The following is a 21550-nucleotide window of genomic DNA, read 5'->3' on the forward strand; positions in this document are numbered from 1 at the left end:
GCCTTTCCTTTGTTACAGGCGGGGCTCAGGCACCCTGGGGCCACGGCAGCACAAAGACATGGCATGTCGGTGACCCTGGGGCCACTCGTTTTGTCCACAAAGTGTCACCTTTCCAGGCTCACATAAGCGGCTTCTCTGATTATTGCAGTAAATAGGTGTGAGAGCTAGAATGCAGCCGTGGTGACCTCCTGGTGTCACCATCAGTGCTGCGCCTGGGCCGCCTATACACAGAGGGAACTGGGGTGGGGCTTCTCTGAAGCAGGGGGTCTGGAGCTGGAGAAGTGGGGTGACGCCTAGGAGCCCAATGTGGGGTATGGGGCCACTTCCCTCACACTGGGAGCCTCATAAGCAATGGCTGGGATACCTTAATTTTTAAAGATGGAAACACCACAGCATTAAAGAGATGAAAAAGTCCTTGAAGTGAAGTGGCATAGGTGGAAGGAAAGGCCAGGCCAGGCTTGTGGGCTGTAACCCACGTGCCTGAGTTTTGTGCTGGAGGATGTGACAGTTTGAGGCCACCAGCTCCCATCCCAATAAGGGGTATTTCCTCTTTGCTAACAAGTGTGGGCTTGGTTGTCCACACTCAGAGCAGTAGGGGCGGGGGTCGTTACCACATTCGGGGTGGGGCTCTCCTGGACCCCAGTCCATCAGTGGTGAGGGCTCATAGCTTAGCTCCCTTCACACTGTCCTCGCCCTCTGGAGGGCGGTTTTATCTGTCTTCCAGGCTAGGTGTCTCCCACCTGCTTCCCAGGTGGTGCTAGTAGTAAAGACCCCTCCTGCCAATGCAGGAGGTTTAAGAGACATGGGTTCAGTTCCTGGGTCATGAAGATCTGCTGGAGGAGAGCATGGCAACCCACTCCAGTATTCTTGCCTGGAGAATCCCATGGATAAAGGAGCCTGGCAGGATGGAGTCCATGGAGTCACAAAGAATCAGACGCGATTGAAGTGACTTAGCATGGACAGGCTAGTAAACAAATTAAATGTTCACTAGATGCCGGGTGCTCTTCCTGGTGTGGAGCTCGTGATAACTGCGGCTGCACCGAGCTTTCCCGAATGGCACATTGGGCCACGAGGGCTGTGTTCAGGGTGCGGAGAGGCCCTGGTGGGGCAGGGCAGGATGGAGGCTTCTCAACTGGGAGGCCTCTCCAGGAAGGGGCCTCATGACTGGACAGAGGTGGACTGAAGGCAGCAAAATGTGGACATAAGCCCTGAAAGATGTCACTGATGCTAGGCCTGTGCTGGGTGGGTGGGCGTCCTGGGGGAACCAGCTGCTGCCACCCCAGCAGAAGGGCAACCCTTGGAGCTCCTGATACACTGGCTTTGTTATTGTGGTAAAACATATGTATCATAGATGTTACCCCTTTAACACTTTTAAGTGTATTGGCATTAAATACATCACTAGTATTGTGTCCAGAACTTTCTCATCGCCCCTGGGCACAGTGGCCTGTCTCCCTGGTTCTCATTCTCTTACAGCCCTGAGTGCTGGGCCGGGCATCTGCAGGTTCAGTCTGTTGCCACCTCGGAGGGATGGCTCCGTGCAAGGTGGGGTCCTGGGGTCTGTAGGATACCAACAGTGCCCACCCCCTGGTTGTGTCCAAGATGGGCAGCCCTCCAGAACCAGTGGAGTTTAACTGAACTAAATCAGAAGAAGGTTAAGTTTCTGAGCTGCTGGAAAGGCCACTTATCGCCCTGCTGGTGGTTGTGTCGGCTCCCTTGGTAACGAGTAAATGTCCCTTAGCTCTGACTGAAGCCTTGAGAGGAGCGTCCACGGGGACTGACTTTAGGAATCTTGTTGGGGTCAGAGCTGAAGAGCCTTCCCCTCCTGTCATACACTGGTGGGCAGCAGGGATGGAGGCCTCTAGATCGAAGAGTTCCTCAACAAGTTAAGAATGAGGGTGCTCTATGAGCCCGTGGGTTTGATGTTTTAAAAGCAGTTGTCGAGCAGAAGGTGTTTTTGGAATCCAACAAGTGATTTCGGCTCATGTACTCTTGCTGCTGTCTGAAATCCCTCGGGTTACCAAGGCAACTGCCAGATTTCCCCCGAGTTGCTAAGATGAGGACCTGAGGTGTGGGCTGCGTGGGACGGCTCTGCCCATCACAGTGGCCATTTATTCCTCCGCCCGCCCTGGGCTGGGGCTTGGAAGTATAAATCACGATCTCCAATGGAGGAGGGTTTGCTGTCATTAAAGATATTACATCTTAGAAGAGAGTATTTTTGCTTATTCTCACCCCGTTTATAGGAGAACAGGCCTTTTCCAAGGAACGTGTCAGGAGGTTCCTGCTGATCATTCAGGGCCCTTGGTGAAGATGCTTGGATGCCCAGCCCTGCAGCAGGGCCACCGCCTTGTCCTCTGTGTGTCCCCCTCGGCTTTGGGGACCCTGGGGCCTGTTAGTGTTTAAGAGTGATTTTTCTAAGCAGGCTTTGTAACCCAGCAGCTTCCAAGAAAACATCCATTGAAATGTGCCTCTGGGTCACAGCCTGTCTGTGTGATGGCTTGTGGGGAACAGCGTTTAAACAAGCCAGTACAATGTGTACAGGCCAGGCTCCTGCCTCACCCCTTTTTCCGCGATCCCCAGGCTGTAAGCCTTCAGTGTGGTGGGTTTATAGCTGCTAGTTCAAAGGTTGTGCCAGGAGAGCCCGGCCAGCCCATCCCAACATCCCACACTGGTTCCCAAGAGGATCTGCAGATGCAAAGTTCTAAGCTGAAGTAAAGTGTGTAGGTCTTGTGAGGGACTCCTTCGTGTCTGGACCTCGGTAAGTGTGGACCTGGCATCCCGGGATTGTGAAGGGCGCGTCAGAACTGCAGAGCAGGTTCAGGGGTGCAGGTGGCCTCCCAAGGTTGTCGCGGCTGCTCTGAGCCCAGGGCTGCTATCCAGCTCAGGGTGGGAGCAGATGCTTGGGACCAGGGCCCGGCCTGCCCTGACCAGGTCAGAGGGGTCGCTTCTTAGCCCCTCGGAACTCCAAGCCAGTGGCCTCTCCCTTGGCTGGGCCCCCAGACGTTTTCCCTGCAGGAATGAGCAGAATTGCTTGGAATCCATCTGCTCGACCTCAGAGCCGTGGTCGGGGGCTGCTGGTGCCTGGATACCTCAGCAGTGGGCTTCGTCAGGTCATTCAGTTGGGAACGTAGGGGAAGACGTGCTGCTGAGAAGGGAGTTGGGGGACCCAGTGCTGACCCAGCAGAGCGGGGGCACTGTGGAGGGGGCCCGAGTGGGGCAGGGCTCGGCCATGAGACCCCTGGCCTGTGCCTCACTGGCTGGCTCACCCTGGCCCAAGGCCACACTTCTGAGTTACCACCTGGACTTAAGCCTTCATCACCGTGGGCATGGCTTTACTGAGAGGCCAACAGAGCTTTGTTTCTGCCAAAACAGCAGTTCTTGGACTTTCTAGAAGATTAAGTTCATGAAGACGGAGGCCCTGAGGCTTCTCATCTTTCCAAATGTGGAAGTGGAGGCTGGTCACCCTGCGGCCGCTGCCCCCGTGAAGAGCTGAGCTGCAGGGTCTGGATCTGGGTGATCAGGACATGGCAGGGCCCCTGGGGGTGACAGGTGAGCAAGGCCAGTGGTCCCTCTCGGGACCCACAAGGTTCCACTCGGGACAGACGTGCGGGGGTTGGGCTGGGGACGCTCCACAGCCGGCGCTGGCTGGGAGCTTCCAAGGGTGCGTTTCTGCTCTCCCTGCTCTCAGGTCACCTCACCCTCAGGCAGCACCACTGCTGACCTGACAGGAAGGCCACCTGCCTTTTCTGCCACCTTGATGAGTCCTGTTTTGATTTGAACTTGAGGCGTTTTGTCCTCTTAACCATGTGTGTGTTTTCTTCTGGTATTTGGACACTGTGATGGGGATGCCCCTAGGTGCCAACAGGGTGGGGTCTGAGCCCACTGCCCTCGCCCCCCCGACCCTGGAGACAAAGGGGCTCTGGTTGTGTTGAAATGCCCAGTGGTGTATATGTGCGTTTATATATATGCACTTAAAGGCACAGCTTGGAAGCTTACATTTAAATGAAGATTTTAAAAGGAGTTGTGAATGTTATTTTTTTTAACTGTTCATTTGAAAACTTTTATGCTACTGCTTTTTTCAAATTTTTTAAAAACAGAAGCAGAACATACACATCAGAAAGGCCGTATCACAGCTGTTCAGCTGGCAGAGGCCTGACTGCCCCCCAGACACCCCCATACCCACCCCCAGAGACCCCCACACCTCTGCAGACACCCCATACCACCCCCAGACACCCCTACACCACCCTGCAGACACCCCCCACAGCCCTAGACACACCCACACCCAGCCCGCAGACACCTCCACACTCACAACCAGACACTTCCACACCCCCTTAGACACCCTTATACCACCCCCCAGACACTCCCCACAGTCCCAGACATCCCCACACCCAGCCCTCAAGACCCCCCACACTCACACCCAGATACCCCCACACCCCCTTAGACACCCTTACACCACCCCCAGCCACCTCTACACCACCCCGCCATACACCCCCCACAGCCTCAGACATCCCCACACCCACGCCCAGACACCCCCATGCCCACCCCCACACCTGTCCTGGGGACCCCTCCCCAGATCTCTGGGTGCTGGTTTCTCCTGATCAGTCTGCTGTTGGTGGAGCCCGTGGTGGGGGCCCTTCCTGAGCCGTGGGCCCTGTCCTGACCAGAGGGACATGAGGGACCCTCTGCTGCCACCCTCGGTGCTGGTGCCTGTGTGTTTGAAGTCGACCTCGAGGTGTTTCTGAGGGGCTGCTCCCTGCTGCTGCTGTGACAACTGACCATGGACTTAGTGGTGGAAACAGCCCCACCATAGCCTCTCTCGCCCTCACATGGCAACCGTGGGTCCCCAGGGCTGGCTTCTGGGCTCAGGGGTGAATCCCAGCCTTTGCCAGCTTCCAAAGGCTCCTCGACCCTTGGCTCGGGGCCCCACATCCCTCAGATCTCAGCTCTGGTGCCGTGTCCCCTTCACTAGCTCTGGCCCTTCCGCCTCCCTCTTCCTCTGAGATGGACGCTTGTGTGGACAGGGAGGGTCAGGGTGATCTCCCATCTCAAGGACCTGAAAAGTCCCTTTTGCCATATGAGGCGACACATTCACTGTCTTGGAGGTGAGTCCCCAGTCACCTGGGGACAGTTGGGGGACAAACAATACCAAGGTGTTTGAAGAAAACCACCACCCCTTTCCTATTGTCTCAGTGATGGTATACATTCAGCGAGCTGCACAGATTCTAACTGTAAGGTTTGAATAGTTTATTGTCTCTCTCCTGGCCATTTCATTGGGGAGACATTCACACTCAGAGAAAAGTTGAAAAAACGGACCGTGAGCCCACCTGCCACCTGAGATTCTCTATCTGCTAATGTTTTGCTGTGTTTACATGTTTATCTGTCTGATCATCCAATCTCACCTCGTTTGCACATTTCAGAGGGAGCAGCAGACAGCAGGGCCTCAGCTCAGCGTTCTCAGCCAGCTTCTCACCAGAGCCCGCATTTCTGAGGCTGGGACCCACACCTTTCATGTGCCTTTTGATGACAAAACATCCCCTCAGCCTCTGGACCCTTCCACCCATCTCATGCCAGCCTGGGGGCTACAAGCGAGCATGTCACACGGTGACCCGTTCACTGACCTGGTCCTGCTCAGTCACTGCCGGAGGATCCTGGGTTGCTTCCCTCCGTAGCCTAGGGAACCTCTGGTCTGTCCAGGTGGTTGCCAACCTGTTCTCAGAGTTTGCTCCAGCCTCCATGAGAGTCCTCAGATGATTCTCTCACTGCCAAGCGGTGTTCTGTTCTCAGCTGTAACACAACTGCCGATGGACATGTAGTTGTTTGTGTGGTTTCCGGCTATGATGCTCAAGCTGCCTTGAACGTCCCAGGACGAGTCTTGGTGTGATTTGCCTTGATGCCTCCCGGACTGGGCTGTCAGGTGGTGTGTGTGCGAGGAACCAGGTAGTGGTGTGAGGCACACTTGTGCCAGTGTCACGCAGGCAGTGGTTTGGGTTCGTGTTTAAACCTTAGCCATTCTGGAGGGTGTGGGGGTGACTCCTCATGGTTTCATCTTCTCAGGGTGAGAAGTCTTCTCAGGGTTTACTAGCCTCCCCGTCTGCCTTTGAGTGGTATCTGCTCAGAGCTGTGCCTGGTGGCAGGTCTGAGCACTGGGCCATCCAGCACGCTGCACTCCGGGGATCCCACTGGCCGCAGTCCCACCCCAAAGATGAGCATCCGAGTTGACATCAACCCTCCTCCTGGGGAAGCATTTTGGCTGAGCGGACGGTCCTCCAGGTGTCTGTTTGCTTGTTAGGCATGCGTTCTGAAAACATTCTCTCAGTCTCTGACTCGTGTTTTCCAGTAACAGTGTCTTTTGAAAAGCGTACGTATTTGAAAAGGGGCTTCCCAGGTGGCACTAGTGGTAAAGAACCTGCCTGCAATGCAGGAGAACATAAGACTTGGGTTCGACCCCTGGGTCAGGAAGATCCCCTGGAGAAAGGAATGGCTACCCATTCTAGTATTCTTGCCTGGAAAATCCCATGGACAGAGGAGCCTGGAAGGCCGCAGGGTTTCAAGGTACAACGTGACTTAGCGACTGAGCACACACGCACACATTTTAAATTTTGATGAAGTCTGGTGTGTGAATTTTTTTTGTTGTTTTTCTGTGGTTCATGCTATTTGGGTCTAATCCAAGGAACCTCTGCCTCAGGTCACAAAGATTTCTCCTGTGGTTTTCCCGGAGGATTGAGTGTGACCACTGGCCTGGGGTGTGATGGATTAGCCTTCACGGTCGCCTTCTCCATGTGGTGTCCAGCTGTTCTGATATCATCTGCCCATGGAACTACCTTGCTGACTATATAGGGTTTTGTTTTTTTTTAATTAAAGCGAGTTTCTTTTATGAAGTGAAACTTTTGGATAGTGATAGAAAATGAAGTAACTTGATTTTAACATGGATAAAAAGCATGACACTTAAGAAATAATACACCTTAGACACATAAAGTAAGAATGTAAATTTTGGACAAGGTGCATAATTAGTTTTTTTAACTTTATTTTTATATTGTTCATGAGATCTAGAGAGTGTTAGGACTGAGGTCTGGTTTGAGCCGTAAGGCCTGGTCTCCGCTCTGCGGTTTTCACTTGTCCTGAAGGTTCTGCCACGTTGCTGTGTGCACAGCCGCGGATGCAGGCGCCTGTTCCCTGGACAAGAGGTGGCGGGTTGGGCTGGGTGGGGCTGGGCATCTACAGAAGGGCTGTGACAGGCAGCTGGAGAGCAGCTCTGAGAATCGTGGAGCATGAGATTTGGGGAAATCTTAGCAACCGAACGCCGGCTGTGCGCCCAGGCCCCAGTGGCGGGGTGGCCCTGCCCCCACCCCAGGCCCTGGACATGTGCCCTCTGCTTCATCATTTTTTTTTTTTAGCGGTATCTTTATTGGTATTATGTCCATATATTTTCAGCACTGTCTTTCAAAAGATATTTCTTATTTTCTAATTTAATGGAGTGATTCAAAAACCAAAAAGTATAAAAATTATATCATGAGTATCTTCCAGCTGTCCTTGACATTCATCTGCCTGGATGCCAACCTATCAGATCAGAAATCACTGTTAGTTATTCTTGGGTTTTTCAAGAATTTGTGAATGAAAAAGAAACGAATATATTATTTTTTCCTATTTACATTGGAAGTAGCATATTGTACACACATTGTACTTATTTTATTATTGCTAGATTTGCAGCATCAGTGCACAAAGACCTTCCTTATCTTTTTTTAAACAGGATACAGTATTCCATTATGTGGGAAGTTAAACCACACACCAATGAGAGGTAGTTGGTAGTGACAACACTTTACACATATGTACGTATATGTTTATATGTGTCTATGTGTATAGATATATACATAGAGGTCCTTTGCAGTTCATACTGCATCATCTAATTTAATTGTCTAGAAATTCTGCTTGTTTTAATTATGATCTCTTTTCTGTTTCAGCTAAAGGTTGAGTGAAAATTTCCAACTCTTACAGTATATCACTTATAGGAAGAAGGAACAACCCTGCCCCTGTCTTCTGCTCTTGAATCCATCTTTACTTTTAACACTTGGCCTTTTACAGTTAAATGTTGATATTTTCTGTCCTGGTTGCCTTGTTTATCAGAGAGAGCTTGGCTGGGGAAGAAGCCCTGAGTGGCTTTCTGCTGGCCCGGGGGCTGGCATGGGGACATTTCCTGCCGTCACAGGTGTGTGAAAAGACTGGACACTCTCTGTCCCTCGTCTTGGCGGCTGGTCTCCCTGTCCAGCTCCGGGCAGTGCCGCTGTGGGCTGCTGTGTCCAAGAACGGTGCTGGGGTGTCACCAGGAGGCCCGGACGGGGTCCACCGCCCACGACTAACAGCCAAGCCCAGGCGGCCATCACGTGCCTGGCTCCTGGCTTGTCAGTTTTTTAACGTCACCATTTAAGGCTTTTTTCTGAGTCACCTAGTCTAAGTTTGCCACAAAAGGCTCTTCAGAGGAGAAATGTGAGGTGAGGAGTTTCCAGGGTCGTCACTTGGTGGAGGAGCTCCAGCAGCTGAAGGAAGGACTCCCAGGGTCCTCAGATCCTCGCTCAGGAGATGTCCCTGCCCAGAGGGCACTTGGGGATAGTCCTGTCATGCATGGTTGCTGGTGGCTTGGGCTGGAGGCCTTCCCTGAAGCTCGGGTCCAAGCCTGGCGCCCCAGCTCTACCGGCTCCAGCTGGGATCCTCCTCAGAGCAGCATGAAACGTGTTCTGAGTCTAACCGGTGAATATCAAGTTACCACAGAAGCCATGCTCCTCACAGGTCCCCACCCTCCACCCCCAGGGCACTGGGGATGATTTTAGCTTTTTGATAACAGTAAGAGCCTGCTTCAAGGGTTTAAGTGACATCAGACTCTTTATCTACGAAAGGATTTGTTGCAATGTAAACAATGCTTTCAACTTCCTGTTCTGTTTGTAGAATTTCATTTTGACCTCATCTTAAATCCTTTTTTTTTTAAATCCAGCTACGGTCTAGAAGGGCCTGGAAGGGGCTCTGCTCTCCCTCCTGGTGTCTGGCTCAGCCCTGCAGGCATAAGCGCGTTTCTTGGGCCTGAGCCTCCACCTCCGGCCCCCTGTCCCCTTGCCAGGCTCCTGGCCCATCTGCCCAGCAGGAGGCTCAGGACCTGGACCCAGGGTAGGCTTCACGTGCTGCCTTCTGGGCACTTTGCTCTGCTTTCTCAATTTAACAATACATCCTAGGCCGCGCTGTCCATGAGCTGACCGTTGAGGTGATGTTGGACAGTCAGGGACCCTTCGTCCTCCCCGGTCTCCTTCATGACTCCTGTCTTCAGAATAGACCCATTCCTTCCATGTTTCACTGAATGGTGCTTGCATGCATGCTAAGTTGCTCAGTCTTGTCCAATTCTTTATGACCCCATGGACTGTAGCCCACCAGGCTCCTCTGTCCATGGGATTCTCCAGGCAAGAATACTGGAGTGGGTTGCCATGCCCTCCTCCAGGGGATCTTCCCAAACCAGGGATCAAACCCATGTCTCTTATGTCTAACCTGCATTGACAGGAGGCTTCTTTACCACTAGCGCCACCTGGTCCTTATATTAGGAGATGTCCCGGGTAGGTGCCCGGCAGAAAGACTGGAGGACTTGGGAGGTAGGTGTTTCTGCTCAACCTGTCACACTGCTAGGGGCTGTGGGCTCTTCAGTGTTCCTGCGAGGACTCTAGGTGAGGTCATCGAGCCGCCACAGGTGGGCTGACTGCGTTCCTGGGCCGGTGGTGGTGCCTTTTCTGAGTCTCTAGCATTCGTGAGAGAAATCCTCCATTGATGACTTTAATCTCCTTCACTGTCGCCCTGCACCCTGTGGACCCTCGCCGCTCACCACAAGCATCCTAGGGTGGTCACCCCGGGGATGTGTCTGGCTAGAGCTCGCCAGCCCCTCCCGCCCTGCGCCCGCCCCCCCACCAACCACTGCACTGCAGCTGGAAGCCGGTTCACTGTTTCATTGCAGGTCTCACTTGCCAGACATCCTTCCCCAAAACCCAGCCTTTAGCTTTTCACATGTGGCAGGAATCTCTCAGCTTATTTTGATTTCTTTTATAATAAGCTTTTGAACTTAAATTGTTAATATAATTTCAATAAATTTTGTTTTTGAAATCTGGTGTTTTTTTAGTTTTCAGCTTGTTGTGGGCTGAATGTTTCTGTCCCCAGAATCCATATCTTGAATCCTTATGTTTGGAGGTGGGGCCAGCAAGCAAGTCCTTGGGGTAATCAGAGGCCCTCCACATACTGGCCAGGGCAAGGAGAGCGGGGAGGTGGCTGTCTGCAAGCTGGAAGCAGGCTCCCACCACCCTGTCAGTCCTGGATCCTGGCCCTTCCAGCCCCAGGAACAAGAACCACCTAAGTCTTTTCCAGGAGCCAGGCTAAGGGAGACAGAGCTTTCATTTCAATTTATTTAATCCCTACAGTTAGTGGCTAGCAATGCAAAGTCAGTGCTGATATAAAATTGAAGAACTGGCAAAAAAAATATAAAAAAGATTTATAGTTTGAAAAAACCAAAATATCCTTCAGAAACCTCTGTTGGCAGTAGCTGGAAGGGTCCCTGGACAGTGGCTCTGAGTGTCTGGATCCCTGGGCTAGACCCATCCAGGTGGAGGTCCCCTGTGGTGCGGCCTGGTGCCTGCTGCCCCCACTTCCCAGGTGCGTGAGGCCATGTCCCTATCAGGGGCGTGATGCTCAAGTTGGTCCAAGTCTCTGATTTCCACTTGGCCCCTGCTTCCTGGGTCTGAGGAGGGACCTGTCATTTCAAGGACCAGCTTGTGTGTCTGCCCCACGGCTTCACGTTTGAGGTGACCCAGTCTTCCTCCAGCGCCATCCCCCAGGACAGTGCAGGGGTGGGAGAAGCTGGCCCATCCCTCCTCCCCTACTTGCCTCTGTCTCGGGAAGGAACTAGCTTTCCTGTTTCTATTTTGATTTCTCGAGTAGCCACTTGTTCCTGGGGAGCCCTGGCCAGGCAGCAGCTCTCCCTGGGGTCCATCTGGCACCGGCCTGTCTTGAGGCACCTGCAGTCACCCCCAGATCCCCCCATCTCTCCCAGCCCCTGGCAACTCCCAGTCTCCTTCATTCTCCATGGGTTTGCCTCTTTTCACGTGAGCAGAATCAGAGGACAGTGTTTGTTTCGCTTTCACCCTATGTAACGTGTTGAGATTCATCTGCCTTGTAGCCTGTGCCAGAGTGTCACTCCTGTTTATGCTCCATCACGTTCCACTGCGTGGATGGACCACGCCCTGTTTGTCCCTCACCTGTAGGCAGGCACTCGGGCTGCCCTACCTTTGACCCTGATGGGTGCTGTCATTCTGAGCATGGACGTCCTCCTGCCAATGGGAATGTTGGCCATGAGGCCGCTCTTTTTTAAGGACCTGAGCTCCTGCACTGAGGCTACATCACTTTATATTCTTACAGCAGCCCGGGGGGCTCCAGGACCCCACGCCCCGTGGGCACCGGTAGGAGTGAGGGGCCTCCATGTGCCGAGCTGTATTTCCCTGATGACAAATGACATTGAGCACCCCCATTGGCCGTTTATGCATTTTCTCTGGACAAGTATCTGTTCAAATATCTTTGAAACTGGGGTGTCTGTCTTCTTACTGAGCTCTGAGGTTCCTGTGCAGAGTCTGGGTGGAATCTCATGTCGGGGCACAGTTTGCAGGGATTTGCTCCTGATCTGTCCTCACACTTTGCTCACGGTGTCCTTGGAGGCCTCTGAAGGTTTGATTTTGACAAAGTTCAGTTTAATCTGTTTCAGTGCTCACCTTGGTGTCACCACTGAGACTGTGGCCCAGTTCTGAGGCTGGAGCTTTCCTAAGGGTTGTATCTTTTCGGCTCTTTGATCCATTTTGACGGTTGCCCCTTATCTGAGAGATGAACGTACACAGATACTCAGAGCACACCCCTTATTCTGGGTGGGCTCCCCCCTCCCCCACCCGCCGTGTTCTGGGTTGAACCCCATCCGAAGTCTTGGCTGTGACATCACCGCTGTCCTGAGACCTCATGGCAGGACGGGATCAGACTTGATGACAAGCAGGTGGGGGCCGGGAAGCTCCTGGCTCCAGCTTTTCCTACGTTTGCGTGCTGGCTGTTCCGAAGGTCCTCGAGTCGCCTGCAAGGTCTCTAACGTGTGTCTTCCTCCCCAGACGCGGAGTTGACCATCGCTGAAGCCAGCAGCTCGGACAGCCGAGGGGAGAGGCCAGAGTTCCTCGCGCACGTGGACGAGGGGCTCCTGGGAGGAGAAGGCAGCTACCTAGGCGCGCCCCTCACCCCAGAGAAGGACGACGCGTTACATCAGGCTACCGCCGTGGCCAACCTGCGGGCGGCGCTCATGAGTAAGAACAGCCTGCTGGCCCTGAAGGCGGACGTGCTCGGGGAAGACAGCTCCCTGCTGCTGGAGTACCTGCCCAAGGGCGCCCATTCCCTGTCCCGTAAGTGCCGCGGCGCCCAGAGTCGGCGGGAATAACAAGCCTCAGCCCATGATACGGTGCTGAGGGTGCCGTGCGAACGTGCGGGTCGCGATGGGTCACGGGGCCTGCGATGGGGGGCTGTCGGGGGCACTGGGAAGCAGCCGTGTGCGTCTCCGAATGTTTCATGCTTGAAGTCGAGGCGTGCGTGCGTGGTTGCTAAGTTGCTTCAGTCGTGTCCGACTCTTTGCGACCGGGTGGACCGTAGCCCGCCAGACTCCTCTGTCCATGGGATTCTCCAGGCAAGGATACCGGAGTGAGTTGCCATGCCAGGGATTGAACCCGTATCTCTTATGTCTCCTGAATTGGCAAGCGGGTTCTTTACCACTTGCGCCGCCTGGGAAGCCCTGAAATCAGGCATCTAACCCTAAACCCTGATCAGCTGACAAGTGCACCGCTGTGCCTGGCCTAGGACGGGTGCCAGGGCGGTCTCCGGACGGCCGAACTCTGGCTCCCTCTGCTGGCCACGCCCCGCCGGCACCGCCTCGTCCTGCCTGGGGCGTGGCCAACGTGCGGATCCCCTTTCTCCGGGCAGTGCTGCTGCCCCCGCCTCAGATGTGGAAAGGATTTGGGTGTTGTGCTTACACCTTAAATGTCTCCTGCTGAATTCCAGTTGCTCGGAAGCAAATGACGGAGTGACCCAAGAAGCCCATAAGGTACAGCGGTGCTGGCTGAGCCCCCGAGGGGGGTGCCAGCCTGGGCGGGAGCTGCTTCCCCTAGGCTCAGGTGCTCTGAACATCCCCTGTCCTGGGTGCGCAGGGGACCGTGACTATGTCTCCAGCCACCCTGGTAGGTTGGTGTCTGTGAGGAAGAGCCAGGTGTGGCCCTGTTTCCCTTTTCGGGGCAGGATGACACACCCCAGAAAGGGCAGTGCTGAATGCAGAGGGTGTGGGCAAGGGGCCGGTCCAGGGTCCTACAGTCCAAGTGTGTGTGGCTGGCGGGGCCATGCGTGGTCCCTGAGCACCACTGAAAGAAGCAAAGGAAAAGCTGCAGCTGGTTTTGGGCATCAGTGGAGTGTCTTTAATTTTCACTCTAATTTTAAAAACAATATCTTCACAACTTTGCTTTCACGGGCACCAAAATATCCTGAGTATCTGTGATGGAAATTGCTTGTGGCTAATAAAGACCGATGTGGAGAGCAGCGTGCCCATTCTCATTGCTTCTCCTGCCAGAGTCCGAGGAAGGTAGTTGTTGGGGCTGTCGAAGAACCTGGCTGTGAAGTCAGACCCAGGGCTGAATCCCCCAAGGCTGATGAACACACTTTTGAAAATATGTTTAGGTCTCATTTCTTTGCATCTGAGAAATGGGAATAGTGTCACTTATACAGCTGTTGTGAATATAAAACATGGACGCATAAACCAAGTCAGTCTGACAAACACTCCCCAACGTCAGTCCATTTCCCCGCTCAGGTCAAACCTTGAATGTGTTGGCAAAAACCGGTAGTTGAGGAAGTGGTCCCAGGGCGTTTGCAGCATCTGGGGTTTAGAGTTGGCAAGTCCACAGGAGCTGAAAGGATAGCTGGCAGCTTTGTGGGTGCCGTGGCAGGAGCAGCTTGGGGTAGGGTGTGGGGAGGTGGGGGCATCCCCTGCAGGGCAGTACATTTGTTCTGGCTTTTTTGGGGTTCTCCTAGTTGGTGTGTGAACCTCGTGTGTCAGAGGCCCCAGGAGGTGGGGGCAGCCCCTCTGTGCTGAACCATGTGGTCACAGGAGGGATGGGCCTGTCCCCTGTTCAGATGGAGAGTCCCTCCAGGGTGCCACCCAGCACGGGCCTGAGCCCCCGGAGACCACCACCATGGGCAGCATGGGATGGCGTGTGCACTGTGGACCTAAAAACACATTGGAAGGGAAGCATGGCTTCACACTGGGCACCACTGATAGCAATGCAGAGACACACAGAGGCCACCATGCTTCATCCAGGGAGGCCCAGAAGGAAGATGGGGCCCTGTGCCGTGGTGCTGGGAGTCCCTCATTCCTGGTCTGGTATGAGGGGGCTGTAGGGTCTCTTTCCCGACTCTAACCCCCAGGCTCCTCGAGGTGCTTGTTAATGAGATTTTTCTGGGCCTAAGCCTTCTGTGATGTTGGGGGATTTGTTGGGCTGACATCCCAGCAGCCGTAGCTCATGGCTGGAGCAGCTGGGGGAGGGCACGTCTTCATCATGGTGTCTGACGAGGGTGGCTCCATGGTATGCGGTGTGCTGAGTGGGACTCCTGGGCCCTGTCAGGTCGTCCCAGTCTCCAGAGGGGAGCCCTGTGGTCAGTGTGGCCTGCTGGACACGCAGTGTTGCAGAAGGAAGGGGTGGTATCAGCACATGTTTAATTAAGAGAACCATCAGATCTGCAGGCGATGCCTAGCAGTGACTGAAGGCCCTTTCTGGACAGTTCTGGAGCCTCCAAGAAAACTGAGTTCAGTTGTTCTCCCAGACCTGATCACATCTGGCTTGGCAGTTAAGCTCCACAGATGGTTTCGTTGGTGGATCTCCACTGTTTAACTGATTTCTCTGCGAGAGGACTTGTGTACTTTTCATTTTGCTTCAGTTTAAGTTGATTTTTTTTTTTTTTTTGCTTTTATTATGTTTGCAGTAGGAGGCTGACATCCCATTGGTTAAAAGTCTCTGTTCACTGAATAGAAACCATGGCAAGCACCTCTGTGGTGCCAAACGTGCTGTTTCCTGAGCTGTGTTTGTGGGTGTGTGTTGATCCGGGAGGGACTTTGAAAAATGCCATGAGAACACAAGTAACCTTTATTTCTCGGGAACGAACTGGAGATGAAGCAGCTGCTCTGGTCACTGGAGGCCGAGGCCCGAGGGCGATGCGTCCCCAACCTCCTAGAAACCCCAACGTCCTGTGCATGTCGCCGTCGTGGCTACTGGGAACACACGAGTGTCTATCTCCTCACAGCGGTGGCGGTGCTGTCCTGTCTCTATGGAAGGATGTGCTCCTACAGGAGAGAATGCAGACCTGGGTTGGCAGCAGGCGAGGTCTACCCTGGACGGCCAGCCACAGGCGCCCCGCCCACATTTCTCCGTGCACTGCCCCTGGTGTCGGTCAGGGAAGCAGCTGGGTTTTGTTCTGACTGTGGTTTAAAGAATATTTCCTTCTGGTATTTACATGAATTAAGGACCTTCACTTGAGTCTGGCTTAATATGGGACCTTAAACACTCGCCTATGTATGAAAGGGCATTTGACTTAGGTATTACCACCCTTATAGGTAAATAGCTAGGTTCACACACCTAGAAGGACTTTCTAGAAGAGCCTCGCTCCAGGCAATGTTGGGCATGTGGTGTATCCTTGCCGCGGGTTCTGACTTTCTGGATAGAATACCCCGTCGTAGCCAGACCACCCCCCAGACAAGGCACATGCGGAGACCCAGATGCTTGGGAGTGGTGAGCAGATAGAAACCTCGTCCAGTGAGACCCAGGCCTCATGACATGGCAGCGTGTGGCTCACTGCAGGATGGCCAAGGACAACACTCCCCGAACTCTCCACGGCCTGCCAGCTGGTGTCCGTTCACGCGGGTGAGACTCCTTTCCTGTGTCCCCAGGACCTGGCACCAGCCCAAGTCACCTCCCTCCGGCCCCTTCGCCCTCCTGCACTCAGAGCCCCGGATGCCCGCTCTGGTGACCGGCCAGACGGAGCCCAGGGAGCCGGCCGCCTCCCCAGCCCAGGTAAGACGCGAGGGCTGCCGGCCAGATGCCTGTCCACTGGGCACATCCCCATGGGCCCAGTGCCCAGAACCCACATGCAGCATGTCCTGGGTGAGCCTATGTGGTCGTGGCTGCTTTCCATCCACCCTCTGCCCCACAATCCCCTCGGCCCCGTGTCACTCAGGGTGATGCAGATGTCGGCTTTGCAGTAATAGTTACAACATTTGTGACATTAAATCAGCTTTGATATTCAAATTACAATGCTTCTAAGGGGCAATTTTCTCCAGTGTACAGACTCCTACAGCAGTGGGTTAAAAGCCCTGAGCAGTGCTGGTTGGTCTCAAGCGGATTTTGCTGCGGTGCTGGCTGCTGTGTGTCTGTTACCAGGCATCTGAGACCCACTTCCTATGTCTCAGGTAGTTATTTAAAGACAGGTCTGTTAGGTTCCGGTATTTCCCTGAAGAAAAAATCTTCAAGGAGGGAGAGTTTAAGCACATGTTTTGTAATTTGAAATAAATCAAATGCTATTTCTGTGCATTTGAAACCAGGATGTTTCAGTGGGAGGAGCTGGTGTTGTGCTGATGTGGATTTTTCGCATGTCCGCTCAGGCTTCCTTTCTGGAAGTGTGATGGTCATCCTGTGGTGGCTGGTCGGGGACCCGGTGAGCAGGTACACGCCTCTGTGCTACTGTCTCCCCAAGTCGGCCACGTCCTCATGGCCCATAACTCATCTGTCTCTCCTAGGTCAACACCCCCGGACCTAGAGGCCTGGGCTGAGGGACTGGCCCCTCCGGAGGTGATTCCAGCTGGGGCTTGAGGTTTCCACAGGCTCTACCGGCCTAGCCAGGATGACCGGGGTGTCCTTTTGGCTCATTGTATGGCCAGGAGCACTTTCACAGCCTGGGTGGACTTGCCTAGGGCTCCACCCTGAAGTCAGATAAGGAGCCCCAAGAGATGGACACCTGTGGACGATGGGTTTTGAGGCTGCCAGACTGGAACAGGCATTTGGTACATGGGGGTGGACCTGGGTATGGGCCTCTCTGATGCAGGCAGCCTGGCATTGGGTCCAGGTGGCCAGTGGTGATGGCAGAGCCACACATAGACACACACACACACACACACACACACACACACACACATCCTGGGGAGTCATCAGGGCAGGTGGGACTTGAAGGCTGCGGTCCTTGAGGGACAGAAAAATCTGTAGAAAAGAATCCAGTGAATCTGCTGGAACTGAAAATACAAAGTGTAAGGTTGAGGATGCGTGAGTAGTGTAGAGCAGTCAGTACCACCCGAGACAGGGCACGGGACTGGAAGATAGTGATGGACAGGATCCAGCTTAAACTTGGGGAAAAAGCATGGGGACAAGCAAAGACACACTGAGGAACAGTGAGAATGTCCAGTGCATGTGCACTGGGGCCCAGAGGAGAGAAAACAGAGTGGAGCAGTGTCAGGAGAGACAACAGAGAATGTTCCCAAACTGATGATGGAAGACATCCTTCCACAGATTCAGGAAGCTCAGGGAACCAAAGCAGAACGACACCAAAATAAAACAACCACCAAACACCCAAACTGGGCACGCTGCTGTCATACTATTGAAAACCAAAGACAAAAATAGAAACCTTGGAAGCAGCCTGAGAAACGAGAACATTAAAAGGAACAACATCAAGACTGATGTCTGACTTTGCAACAGAAACAATGCCACTAGTCTCTAGGGCGCTGCAGAAACTCCGAGACCAGAATCCTATAGCCAGCAGATGTACCCCTCACAGACCAGGGCCACATGAAGACAACGTCTGCCAGAGAAACAGAAAGCAGGGGCTGCACTGTCACCCAACAGGAAAGACTGGAGAACAGCCTCTGTAGAAAGACTGTGAGCATTTAAAGCAAAGTTTATGGCTCTTTGTGGGATTTTTGACTCAAGTAGCAGAGTAACACGTGGCATGAACAGCTCAAATGGTGGGAGGGTGGGCAACTGTGGGGTCTGAATGAGTCTCGCCTTCTCTACGAAGTCTCAACAAACACTGACAAAAATCATCGTGTAAAGCTCAAAGACTTATGAAGAGAAAAGTGGAATAGTACTTGATTGATTTCAAAAAATGGTAAGCAGGGAAGGTTAAAGCAACAAAAAGCATAAAAGGACAAATCGAACATACGTAGCAAGATGCAAACAGCACCCAGATACACCAATAGTCCTGTTATTACCAACATATTGAACACTACGGGAAAAAGAAAGGATTACCAGCCTGCTTTTCAAAGAAAATCTGTTGTTTGTAGATAACATGTGTTACAGATAAGAACACAGAAAGGTTTAAAGCAAAGAATTTAAAGAAGGCTGAGCACCGAAGAATTGATGCTTTTGAATTGTGGTGCTGGATGAGACTCCTGAGAGTCCCTTGGACTGCAAGGAGATCAGACCAGTCAATCCTAAAGGAAGTTAGCCCTGAATATTCATTGGAAGGACTGATACTGAAGCTGAAGCGCCAATCCTTTGGCCATCTGATGTGAAGAGCCGATTCATTGGAAAAGACCCTGATGCTGGAAAAGATTGAGGGCAGGAGGAGAAGGGGGAGACAGGATGAGATGGTTGAATGGCATCACCAACTCAATGGACATGAGTTTGAGCAAACTCCAGGAGATAGAGAGGACAGAGGAGCCTGGCTTGCTGCAGTCCCTGGCATTGCAAAGAGTTGAACACAACTGAGTGACTGAACAACAACAAAAAGATAAAAAAGAGAAACCAAGGAAACACCAGCCTAAAAAGGTTTATCTGTATCAAGCAAAGTGAAATGCGGAAGGGTGCTGCTCCAGAGGCTGCTACACAGGACAAGAGAGTCAGTTCAGAGGGAAATGCGAATATTGGATGTACAGGTTGGGGTTTTAGATATATGGAGTGAAAGCTGACAGCTTTGAAAGGAGGAAGAAAGAAGTCCACAGTTAGAGCGGGGATTTTTAACAGATTTCCTCGGTAATTGATAGATCAGCAGACAGAATATCAGCAAGGATGGAGAAGATTTGAACACAATTTTCAAATATTAACCTGGAATAAACCCACTGAGTCACAAGATGCTGCTCTTTTCCTATATGTTGGACTCAGCTTGCTATTTTGTTCAGGAGTTTTGCATCTTTGTTCAGAGAAGTATTGGCTTGTAACAACATGGTCAACCAAGTCATACATCACACCAAACAAGTGCATAAACTTTCCAAGTGCACAGGAAACATTTACAAATAGACCAAGCAGGAATGTAATGGAAATCTAAGCAAATGTTAAACAGTGAACTCATACAGAGTGTGTGCTCTAATCTCAGTGAAGTTAAATTTTAAAAATCAGCAGCAGAAAGATACTAGAGTAAGTCACAATGGAAATTACAAAATATTTTGAACTGAATGATAATGAAAATATGATACATCAAAACGTGTAGGTTACATCTAAAGTCCTATTTAAGGGAAATTTATAGCTCTTGCACTTATTAGAAAATAAAGTAAGTTTAATTTGAGAAGTCAGGAGGGAGAAAAGAATAGAAAATTAAACCCACAGAAAGCAGAGGGAGTGAAACAGAGAGCAGATGTCAATGAAATAAAAAGCAGATGGACAACAGAAAAATGAACCAATCCAAACACCAATACATTGAAAGATTAGTAAAACAAACTCCTATCACGGTGATCAGTAAGAAGAGAGGAAAGCTGATTGTCAATAATAGGTATAAAAAAAGCATTACTAAGGTACTAAAGATGTTAGAATGATAATAAGGGAACATCGTGAACAATTTTGTGCTAATACATTTGACAAGTTGGAGGAAATGGGCAAATTTCCTGAAAAAACAGTATATCAAACAGAGCATTTTAGGATGCCCCAGGGCCGTCGGTGGGTGGAGGGAGCAGGCTTAGACTGGCTGCTCTGAACCAAATCGGCAATGCTGGGACATAGAGCCATCCCTGGTCTGGCCATGGGGTGATCATGGAGGGGACCATGACCCAAATTTGAGAGCTGGTAGAGGAGAACGGGGGTGGCTCTGGGGTGGTCGGTATGAAAGCTGTGCTCATGGGCAGTTTATTTACCTTCTCTTGAAATTCCTCCCTCACGAGGAGGGCAGCCCCGGCCAAGTCACAGGCCCCAGATGCTGCAGAATACAGAAATTGGGGGAGGGATTAACACAGTCATTGGAGATCAGAAGAGGAGAGAGCAGATGCCCAGCCTGGCAGCAGGCAAGAGGGATAGGCAAAGAGGCCGTGGACGAGGGTCTGAGCAGACTGTGATGGGGAAGCTGAGGTGGGTGGAGTTCTCAATATGTGGATCTGGGCACTTCCCTGGTGGTGCAGTGGTTAAGACTCTGCACTTCCAATGCAGGGGGCGCGAGTTCGATATCTGAAATGGTTCTGGAATGTTTCCTGGTCAGTGAGTTTACCGCAAGTCTGATTCTCTGCAGGGCTGAGCGGAGACGTGGCTTCCTCTAACACTGCTTCACTGAGTGGTACTTTTGTAGATACATTTCTGCAAAACTGTAGCCCCGTGTTATTGAACTTCATACTTTAGATAATCTGGTGCCAAGTTCTGACCTCGCTTCCTCATTTTCAAGCTTGCCATTCGCCTTGTCCACTTAATTCCAGGCAAAAGGGCTCTGTTTTCAGGGTGGATTGGTAGCGAGTGTCTGTTTCAATTTGATGCTATCTGTGTTTTTTCATTTATTTCAATTACGTTTTCACTGTTTGCATTTTTAAGACTTTATTGGTATTTATGAGAATCAAACTCCATGATGTATAAAGGTGTTCTAAGATATATAGGCTGTAAACTACAAGTTACAAAAGTGTTAGCTTCTTTCCTGTACAGTTATTTTAATTACAGCAGTCAATGAACATTTTTCTCAGCAGTGTTCATGAAAGTAGTGGGTTTCATGGTGCCCCCCACAAAGACACGTGCGTGTCCTAATTCCTGGGATCTGTGAATGTGACCCTATTTGGGAAAAGGTCTTCCAGACTTAATTAAGGATTTTAAGATAAGCTCTCCGTGGAATATCCAGTTGGTCCTAAATCCAGTGACCAGTGTCCTTATAAGAGACAGATGAGGAGACAGACACAGAGGAGCTGCTACAAGAAGATGGAAGCAGAGACGGGGAGGGAGGTGCTGCAAGCCCAGAGAACTCCTGGAGCCCCAGAAGCTGGAAGAGGCAGGAAGGACCCTCCCCTGGAGCCTTGGGAGGGAGTGCAGCCCAGCAACACCTTGACCTCAGGCATCTGTCCTCCAAGATAGAAACAACAGGTGTCTGATGCTTTAAGATGCCCAGATTGTTGACATTTATATTAGCAGGCAACTAATAGGTTAAGAAACCACAAAATGCATCATCGTGGGTAGGTTCAGTGTGCCTGGGGATGGGGGTCACATGTTTGTGCAACTAAATTGTTTTTCTAGGGGAAAAATACAGCACTTGTGTA

At 51.9% G+C, this 21550-nt stretch overlaps 1 protein-coding gene across 4 annotated transcripts in view; it reads left to right on the plus strand.

Annotated features, from left to right (window-relative positions):
* The window catches only part of ZBTB46 (zinc finger and BTB domain containing 46), a 51601-nt gene that overhangs the window by 21546 nt on the left and 8505 nt on the right, over positions 1-21550 (plus strand). For all 4 annotated transcript variants that reach the window (XM_019972027.2, XM_070801282.1, XM_070801283.1 and 1 more), the window contains one exon: positions 12159-12443. In XM_019972027.2, the coding sequence (XP_019827586.2) occupies positions 12159-12443 (285 nt within the window). The remainder of the gene's footprint in view (positions 1-12158; positions 12444-21550) is intronic.

Source organism: Bos indicus, chromosome 13 (assembly GCF_029378745.1).
Source record: "Bos indicus isolate NIAB-ARS_2022 breed Sahiwal x Tharparkar chromosome 13, NIAB-ARS_B.indTharparkar_mat_pri_1.0, whole genome shotgun sequence".
NCBI lineage: Eukaryota > Metazoa > Chordata > Mammalia > Artiodactyla > Bovidae > Bos > Bos indicus.